This window comes from Quercus robur, chromosome 2 (assembly GCF_932294415.1).
Source record: "Quercus robur chromosome 2, dhQueRobu3.1, whole genome shotgun sequence".
NCBI classification, from domain to species: Eukaryota; Viridiplantae; Streptophyta; class Magnoliopsida; order Fagales; family Fagaceae; genus Quercus; species Quercus robur.
The window spans coordinates 71447302-71457709 of NC_065535.1; the positions used below are offsets into that span (position 1 = coordinate 71447302).

The following is a 10408-nucleotide window of genomic DNA, read 5'->3' on the forward strand; positions in this document are numbered from 1 at the left end:
TTGCGTTAAAACTTTTATCACAACCTAATATGACTATGAGTAGCGGAGAAAAAGTAGTGTATTCATGTAAAAGTGATAGACAATCTATGTGAAAGTAATAGTCAAACCACATTAAGTTAAGGTGAAAATTGCTGTCCCCTCAATGTAATTACTGCAATTTCTTGCAAGTACAGAATTACATAGATAACCTTTGTTTTGACAAAAATGGTTCTAGAGATTCTCAGCAGGGCTAATCGTTTGGGGGAAAAGGTGCAATCCTTGCTACGGGTGCGAGAGGTCCTGAATTCAAATTGTTTCAGATTTGACCATTCATTCTTTGAATGCCCCTGCCCAGCATCAGATTTATCACGCAATTCCAACATATTCACAGCATAAGAAAATAAATTTTACTACAACGAAGTGCTATGATCCTCAAAATGTTGAGAGGACACTTCATGTTGGTAAGATGTCATTAAAGAGAATGCTTACTCCAACAGAATACTGGACCAGCATCACAAACATGGAGAGATATCCGGTCAATAACTTTTACCTTCCTTTACTAATAATTCCTTCCATTGAAACAATCAGAAGCTTAAAAAGATTTTGGCAGGTCATGTTTAACTTAAGAGAGAAAGCCCCTTTACAAAAAATTCATTGATTTTTTGTCATGATACATTTGACCAATTCTTGACCAAGTCTAGAATACGAAAGTAATCATAGAAGAGTGCAGACTCTTTACCCTCAAGTCCATCTCGATGATGCCTGTTGCTACCTGCAAGATTATTACATGGGCTCCCACCAACTACAAGATCAAATCCACCAAATGAGTTCATCAACTGCTCCAACCGGTCACCATTTAGCTGCTGCACATCTGCAAGGTCAATCAAATTCCCTTTCTGGTTTGTTTGCTCCCACCAACTCCTGACAATATTTCTATTTACTTCTGAAATCTCAACCGACACAACATTCTTCAAAGGGATACCAAGTCGATGTAGGGCTACTTCTGCACCACCTATCCCAGAGAAAAGAGAGAGAAGATTGATGCCTCCTGGGAACATGTCTTTCAAGACTGAGAGATGGTATGCTACTGTGTCAACCTGAAAATAATTTATCCAACAGCCTAAGTGACTTACAATTCCCAGGGATATTCTCAAGCAAAGAACCACTCAAAATTGGAAAAAATTCAAGGAGAAAATTAATTAACAAGCATTTCTGGTATAAAATAGCTAACATTCTACAAATATTTTGAAATCATGCAACATTTCAAGATATTCATGATTATTTCATGTATTATTGACCCATCTTAAAAAAGGAATAATAAAGAGATGGCAACAAATTCCCACCTGGAATGAATTACCAAGTGATTTATATCTATCAGTTCGACTTATTCCACCTCCCCTTGTGTGGTTCCTTGGGAACCCCAAAAGCATTTCTACTTCATCAGGTTCAAGTGGGGCAACCTTATTCCTCCCAACCCAGACCAGATTCCATTTTCGACATTCATCAAGTACATACTTTTGAACTCTTAGAGGTGGTTCACCATCATAGTCTTCAAGTGCCTTTCGGATCCTCTCTGTCAGTTTTGCACTACCAATACAAGTTTGTAAGCAATTCAACTTTGTTCTCTCATCCCATGAAGGCCACCATTTCCTTGTTAAGGGTAATGCCTCATGAATGGTGTGTGGTGGAAGTGGAAGGAGAGGAAACCTGTTTTGGATTGGAAGATTGTGAACATAGCCCCTTTTCCTAGCAGAAGCACAAAAATATTTTGAATCAACAAATTCTGGCTCCACGTCATATAGGAACCGTGAAATAGTGGTCCAAACGCCTTTAGGAGCAAGCGCCACATTCTCATAATAGAAATAGGGAGGTCCAATAGCTGCCTCTGGGAGTGTTCTATGAATTGTAGGGTGTGATTCATTAGGGACACCAAATCCAATCATTGGATTCGGGAGACGAATTGTTTCATCATCATCAAGGTGCGCCTGCTTTTTTCTTTTCCACATCTCATAATCATACTGTTTTCTTTTCTTGAGCTTAGCGGAAACTATGCATGGAAGCTTAGGCCTCGGCTGTGAAAATAGATGAAAAAAAAATCACCTTTGACTCTTGATATTCAACATGGTATAAATAGAATCAGTAGAAAAAACTATGGTTCAATACTCCATTTATACAGGAAAACAAACTAAACATATAAAAATAATTACAAAGCTTTAAGTTCAATTTGTTTTTTTGGTGGTTGAATTTATAACCACTTAAAATAGTCAAATTAATTACCTTTTCTTCAACAGGCAGATGAGCATCCTCTACCTTAGAGATTTGAGCAGCACAGATAAAATCTGTCAACTCCACAAGCGATGCGTTGAGACCTGAAGTGTTTGGAGGGCATAATAAGGCCAAGGACAAAAGAAACAGCAGAAGCACATTCTGATATAATAACAAGAGATTGAAGAAGCTTTTTGCACAGTCAACTAAGATAGCCACTAAAGAAGACTGAGGAGAAGGAGCCATAGAAGTACATATATATTATCATTATTATGGATAATACCACCTAGAAACCAAGGTCACTGAGTAAACTCGGATAAAGATGGAAAAATGTCCCACCTCACCTAGACCAGCCCTGCGCAACTTCTCCCAATCCCATCCCACATGAAATTTATCTTTTATACATAGAGATAGATTTTACCATCTGCAAAATACTTTTCTTTTCTCTAAGTACTCTCACCGTTGCCTATTTCCCAAAACTAAACCTAATCTAGTCATGTTACCAAAATATTTGAATTGCTGCCTCAAAGACTAACAAGAAAATGAAAATAAAAATAAAATTTTTCATTTACTTTGTATTTTTGGGAGATTCCATTTGAACACCACCTATGTTCTTGCACAACACTTCCTTTTGGTGTTCTTTCAAACCTTTTTTATTACAAAAACCAAGTTTTAATCTCAAAACATTGAGGTCGGCTATGAATCCAGATAGACTAATTAGGATCCTAAAACATTTTTTATTACATTAAAATTCTTTAAAAAGGGGGGTAAAATGGAAGTATGGTTGCCATAACAACTGTCAAGGGTTTATACACACTTTTTCACTCAAAAAGCACTCTATTCAAATAAAGCTTTTACTCAGCAAAGGCATGCATCATCCCAGAAGTATTACATAGAGCTTCTCAGTAAAAATAAAACTAGAAGAGTGATATGCAACAAAGATACCTTGAAACTGAAACCTTCATAGGTTGTAGGGAGGATCAGAGGAGAGAAAGGAATGAAAAAAATAATTTTAGAATATTCCTTCCTTACCCTTGTTTGGGAGTTTAAATAGAGGGAATGGAAAGGTTCATTCCCTTATTTGGAAGTTTAAGTGAGAGGGAATAAAATGAATAGAAGGAAACACTCGTTTCTCTTTATTTCCTCAAAACCTCAAATTTTCATTTCTCCCAAAATTGAGAGGAATCATAGAGAATGGAATGAGGTTTAATAAAATTTCACTAAAACTCCCAAATACCCTTATATATTCAGCCCTTCATTTTAAAACCAGGGTCTAATATTAATATTGTGATTAAATGATTTCATTCATTTCCCTCTATATTACTCCCAAACAAGGTTACTTACCCCTCATTCCTTTGAATCCCTTTATTTTAAAACCTCTAAACAATGTTACTTCATTCCTTTCTTTTCCATTCCTTTCTGTTACTTAAATGCATTCTATTCTATTCTATTCCATTCCTTTATGATTTACTCATTCCATTCCTTTATGAACTCCCAAACAAAGTGTCAATGACCAATATAAATGATGAAAAATTTAAACACTCCAACCAATACCTTGTCATGTGAGATATGGATGATGCAAAATGAGCATTGATAAAATACAAGCAGCAATGCAGCATAGCTAGAGTACTTGACTGACACAGCTAGATCCTTTGTTTTAATTTTCCAGGGCTGTTAGGGTGTAAAAAACCCAAATCTTAAATCTTCTTAAGAATTTTTCCCCACTAGGGGTCGTAGTTGGGGTGTGGGAAACTAAACCTTAGATCTTCACAAGATATGACATGATCATGGACAAAAGTGAGTAAAAAACTAAACCATTTCAAAATATGCATAACACTGAAATACGCACCACATCTCTCCATTGCTATTGAAGCCTCATCTCTTGTGTACCCCATACTCATTAAGGATGACAATTTATTATCCTCATCAAACACAGTATTTGTGATTTCCTGCAAGATAGATCCAATGTATATGCATATTATCAGCAAAAAAAAAAAACGTAATTGCAATTGTCATGATCCTACATGTCCCTCGTATGTGCATCAATGATTGCACAACTTTCAACAATATTGCAGAATTATATTTCCATCTAGGTGGGTAGGAAGACAAGAACCACTAGTAAGCCATGCATAATAAAGAGTTGCTGGTGGGCTCATATTTGCAGAAGGGTATATTAGATGAAAATTGGTTCAAAAGTCCATACAGTAAACATCATCTAAGTAATTAGTTTAGCCCAAAAAAATAAAAAATAAAAAATCTCTACCTCATTGTCAGACCAACTGTCAACATCAGAGAAACCATCCAGAAAGCTCCCATCGCAATCCAAAGAGTAATTATCAGAATCAATATGTTGCTGTTCTTGAGGAGATGTTTCAAGAGTCTGCAAAAATAATTAATATAAAGGTCAGAAATAGATAACCCCAAATGGCAGATTAATTCAAGTTGTGAACGGTGAAGCACTAGGATGTTCACAATAGAATCATATGCCAGACCACAGACAATAAATTCTGGTCTAACAAGGTAGCCAATCATTAAGCCATAGAAAAGAATTTTCAGTCCAATGTGATAGACAATTTATTAGGCCACTCAAACCAGATAGGGAATGAGCACAACGTAAGTAAGTCTTGGAACAGTTTACAAGTGAATACCATCCATATTTACGGTTCCCCACTCTCCCCTCTCTCGAAAAGATGATCCCCAAGTTTTAAAGAGTCCAAAAATACCAGGTTACTGAGTTGGGTTTGTGATAATTTCCATTTTTTTTATTGGTAAGTTATACATGCACCTGGGTCCTAAATCCACAACGTCATCCTCTACCTAAAACTTCTTAAGGGGAGGAAATGCTAATTGAGCTAGAGCACATTGGCAGTTTGTGATAATTTCTAGAATAAATATGCTTGTAACAAGCAAGATAAGTCCCAAAAAAATCTGGGAATTCTTTATTAATAGTAGAGATGGACCTTTCATATAGTTGAAGTCAATTGTACTTTATATGTTTTATCAATTCTTTCTCAATTTGCTTCATTATTGTAAATGTACTTATTAATAATTTTTTTTGGTCACTTCAAGTGCAGATTCCAAAACCAAAAAAAAAAAAGAACTTACTTATGTAATTTTTATTTTATATTATTTAGTTATAAAGAATAATACATACACATATTTTAATATTTATACAAAAATAATATAATAAAAATATTTATTTAATTTATTACTTAAAAAAATGCATTTTGAGTTAAACAATATCGTCTAGTTCATAGACATAGAATCTGCATGAAGAGAACAGGGAATAACATGGTACTATGTAGCCAAGACAAAAGTAGCAACTACATCATCTGAGAATTAGGAAGCTATTAATAAGTGATGCAAAATGGGTTTGCATGAATAAGAATTAAAATGAGAAAAAGAAAATCTTAGGCTACACCACCTATGGGTGCTTGGAATCACCGAAGCTATAGAGAAAACTCTTTAACTTTTTCTTTTTTTTTAATTCAAAATTGTCTCAAACTATACCTATAGCAGATTCTCCCCCCACCCCCAGCCTCATTTTTAGGGCTTCAAGGATTACATAAAGTCACAATTACATCCCATTAAATCCTCAACAATATTGAAGCCCAAATTTGAATTCAATAATTAATAACTGATATCATGTATAAAATGAGTAAAAATCTAAAATAATTTTGGTTGTACTCCCCGCATCACTCCTTGGTTGGTGAAGACCTCAAATTTGAAACACTTATGATAAGAACTATTGCAATTAACACTTGCAAAAACTCTTGAAGTTGTACTAAAACCAAAGAAGCTTTTTGTCCCACTGTATTAAATTCATTTAGAATGATCATATCAATGGGTGGAATAAATTATACAACCTTATCTTGACAGTGGGGGTGTGGGTTCAGTGGTGGTTTTCACAGTTTTGGGCTATGACAAAGACTTGGAGTACGCTATAAAATGGGTTTGCATCAATAAGAAATAAAAAAGGGGAGGGGTGGGAGGGAAGAAAATCCTAGGCTTCACAACCAAGCTTTAGAGAAAACTCTTAACTCGGAGATTTTATATTCAAATTGTACTGTCTCAAACAATTCCTAAAGGTTGTTTTTAATGGCTTCAAGGTTACATCAAGACACAATTACGTTGCATTGAAAAAAATCCTCAATAGCATTAAAGCACAAATTCAATTAAAAAATTCAAATATGAGATCAGGTATCTCAAATAAGTACAAAATAAAAATAATCAATTCAAAAATAATTTTAATTGTACTCCCTGCATCACTAACTCACCGAGTATGTAAGGAGTGTATTTAGAATTGAATCTGTATTGTCCTCTCCTGGATATTCATCAGAGAAGGGTTATTTATAATGCTTATAAGTTAAAAACATGTGCACAAAAGTAAGATAGAGCTTATACCATTTTCCTGAATTGCTTTTGCAACCATCTTTTCAGTAAAGCCCATCCCTATGAACTTATCAAATAATTTGGAGTTGGAGGAACCAGCAGATGAGCTTGCCTTGAGACATAAAAACAAAGATAAATAGTTATTTAATGAACAATCTGTATTTCTACATAAATCTTCTTGTGCACATAAATGAATGAATATAGTATTTTAGTAGTAAGCAATTTTGTATAAAATCATTGCATGTGGTTGAAGCTAACCAGAAGGAAGTATTTATTATGAATAAATGAGGCATAAATAATTATCTCAGAAGGGAACATATAACATATGCATATGCATTCTTATGGATGATGAAAAGTAAAAATAATAACCGGCTGGATTAACATATTATCGGAAGCCAACAAGTCTATGCAGCTCAATAGAAATGCAACAAGGTACCCTACAAAGTAAATAAATGCATGGAAAATCTTCATAAATTCCACAATATGAATTCAAGCAACAGAGATGTTGGTTTCCTTATGGAAAAGAACATAGGGTAATCCTTTTGTATATTATGAATTATGAGAGGGCATTTAAACAAGAAGAGATAGAATTTTGTGATATCCCTCCAAGACTAGACGACAAATGGAATACCTATAGATGCTAAAGATTTTTATGATCTAGGGAAAATCCTTAAGCTTAGTACAATAAAACATATGCTTAACAAGAATGAACCTCAAGAGACAACATTGACAGTCACACTTAATCTTGGATAACCAATTAAATTATATGCTTAGATATCTACCACATCTATCTGTTAAGTTACTTGAACCATTTTGGTTAAACATGTTCTTTTTTTTCCTTTTCCTTTTTTTTGTTTTGTTTAAATTGTTGGAGAAATGCATTAACCAGGAACATCCATCAATAAACTGACTAATGAAATTAAAAATGCATAATCTGGTTAAATTACTATCTAAAGATGGATGATAAAACCATATGAACAAGTACATACAAAATTTTTCAGAAGCTGGTTCAGGAGAGAAATATTTTCAATAAGAATTGGGCATTTCTTTTTTAACAATATTAAGTATATGCATGACACTTGACCAGAAATCAGTATCTCATTTCTTTTGTATATCATTCCTTGATTTAATATCCACCAGATGCCTCAAATTCACATTTGAATATTTCCATGATACTAACAAATATGAAGTCTTCCATCTCAAGCCATCTTCATAATTAAACCATAAAATTTAATAACTGGAACCCTTTTGCTACTAATTTCAACGCCTGTATATAAATATTTTGAATGTTGAAAACAATAAGGAAATTCAGAATAGGCTGCTATTTACCTCCCCAGAGCCAGTAACAGTTTCGTCATTTGGAGGTGTCAAACTTGAAGAAGAAGATAAAGAGAAGTCATCAATTTCCCGCTCGTCTTCACTGTTCCAGTCACAGTTGTCACCCTCAACACCAGAAGCATCCCCATCCTGCTCAAGTATAAACAAAAACACAGACATGCATGATGTATTGAATTGAAATCACAGTTGGCAGAAATATATAGATAACCAAATCGGTTTTGTTTTCCCTAATATTTAGTTATTTACTGGTCATTCAAGCCATTTTCGTTTGTTAAAAAAAAAAAGAATTATTATGAAAGTAAAATGATACCAAAATTATATCTATTAACAAACATAAAGCTATAATGAATAACAAACAGTACCATTTCTCTGTAATCTCTAGCTTTGTGCAAAGTTGAGGTTTCCAAGCTGTTCAGGAATACAAATAAGGAAATAAGTACCAAATAGAGGCATATTATCGTGCAATAAATCATTACAGAAGTAATGACAAATATTAAATTCCAAAAGTTTACATTATGCACCTTATGACTTATATAAGCTGTTTGCTAATAGTAGATCAGGAGCCAGGATAATACTCAAGTCCCATAATAAATTTATGAGGTGAGATGTTAGGATGATCACATAACTTTGAAATATCAACATTTTTTTTGTTCAAATATACGCTAGAACTTATCAAATCAAGTGGGGCCATCAGTTTTTAGTCCAAAACAATTTGACCAAAATCTTTTGGTCAAATTTGATCAATATCTTACAGAGTACAAACCATCATAACCAATTCACTGATAACGCATAGAATCAGTTGTATATTCTTAACACAGAACGCAGAACTTCAGATGCTAATCACACCAATAATCAGGTCAAGCATGAATTTATTAATGTTAAGACCACTTAAAACGAATCTATCAGATCTCTAATCTCCTATGTGAACTCAACGGCATTGATTTGCAATCAACCAACCTCTCTCAAATATAACATTTGCTCATGTACACATTTTCCTCCAAACCAGTTTTGAGGAATCTCTTCCAACCCATTATGTGGTGATTCATAAAACCATCCAGGTGTGTTAAATAACATGACTCATTAAATAGGATATGTGACTAGAAGATTGTGTGAATGGTCCACGTAGTGGTTTGGAGGAATTCTCTCCAACCCAGTTTAGAGGTAAACTCAGTCATTTGTTCATACAACGACTCGATACATCCTTTGCTCATACATTGACTACTCAATGCCTTATCCAAAACCAATTACAAACCTCGCCAAACACAGCCCGAAGAAAAAATGTGACTAAATTAACCCTTATCAATCATATAGATCCCTAACTAGAGCCTCACAATTTGAGAAATGCTAGGGACACACCCATTTCCACACCCCAAATCCACGCCCTGTTTACGTGTCAACTTTTGATTGGATTCCAACACTTTCCCATGGGTCCAGCACATGTACTTGAAAAAGCTGAAATCCAATCAAGAGTTGACACATAAGCAAGGTGCAAGAATGGGGTGTCCCTAGCATTTCTTTTCACAATTTATTTCCCAAATGTTCCAAAACCCTCTTGAAGACTTGGAACAACATAAAACCCTAATTTTCAATATCCCAACCTCTTTGTTTTGCACCAAAAAACAATTATCCGCCACAATATTCAGCAAAATAAACCTAACACATCCGTTTATTTGCTAAGAAAAATCTGAGAAACTCATTTCCAAGAAAAAAGAGAGAATCCCAGAACCCCCCTCCTATTCTGCATGTAGTTTAAAATTCAATGAAATGAAAACCCCACTTTCAAGTGAATCGTACAGTCCAAGACATTCTCTTTCCCCCAAATTCAAAACACAAAAAATCCAAAAACCACAAAACAAAAGAAATACAATCTTTCCATTTCTTGGCAACCAAACAGAGAATAACAAACATGCTTAAAAGTTAACATCTCTAATTATCAACAAAAATAAATAAATAAAAAAAAAACCGAAAATCTTACTTCCAAGAATAACGGTTAAGAAAATTTACCTCTCCCAGACGAGAAAGCAAGAAACCCTCTCTGATTCTGAAGCTACTTCCGGTAAAAACAATAATGTACTACTACAAAGCCTCTGTAAAAACCTCCATGGTTCAGTTAAAATTTGAACCAAACTTCTTTTTTTTTTCTTTTTTGGGTAAAAACCACAAAAGAAAATTTTGGTCAGAGAAAGAACACCAAGCTACATGCAAAAAAAAAAAAAATTTAATCTAGAGCGAGAAAATCTAGGAGAGAGAGAGAGTGTGTGTGTGTGTTGCTGTTGTTGATGTAGGTAGAGAGAAAAGAGTGTGTGAATTTTTGAGAAGAAGAAGGCTTTGGAGCGCGAGTAGTGTGGTGTGGTGTGAGACCTTTTTTTTCCTTTCGTTCGGAATCTGGTGCTCGGGTTGCGGTTTAAGCGATACTGTGGTCAGTACATTCTGA

The 10408-nt window shown here is 34.4% G+C and overlaps 1 protein-coding gene across 1 annotated transcript; it reads right to left on the bottom strand.

Annotated features, from left to right (window-relative positions):
• Positions 1 to 508: 508 nt before the first annotated feature.
• Positions 509 to 10408, bottom strand: LOC126714848 (DNA (cytosine-5)-methyltransferase DRM2-like). Its single transcript, XM_050415238.1, has 10 exons — positions 9979 to 10408; positions 8337 to 8382; positions 7966 to 8103; positions 6649 to 6748; positions 6522 to 6568; positions 4508 to 4624; positions 4094 to 4193; positions 2257 to 2348; positions 1323 to 2051; positions 509 to 1076 (listed from the first exon to the last, which is right to left on the bottom strand). The coding sequence occupies exons 2-10, from the start codon at positions 8337 to 8339 to the stop codon at positions 645 to 647; spliced, it is 1758 nt and encodes a 585-aa protein (XP_050271195.1). The 5' UTR covers positions 8340 to 8382; positions 9979 to 10408; the 3' UTR covers positions 509 to 644.

Coding starts and splice junctions, on each gene's coding strand:
- LOC126714848 (XM_050415238.1), bottom strand. Junction 6,749..7,965: donor CTGTTACTGGCTCTGGGGAG/GTAAATAGCAGC, acceptor TTATGTCTCAAG/GCAAGCTCATCTGCTGGTTC. Junction 1,077..1,322: donor CACTTGGTAATTCATTCCAG/GTGGGAATTTGT, acceptor AATTATTTTCAG/GTTGACACAGTAGCATACCA.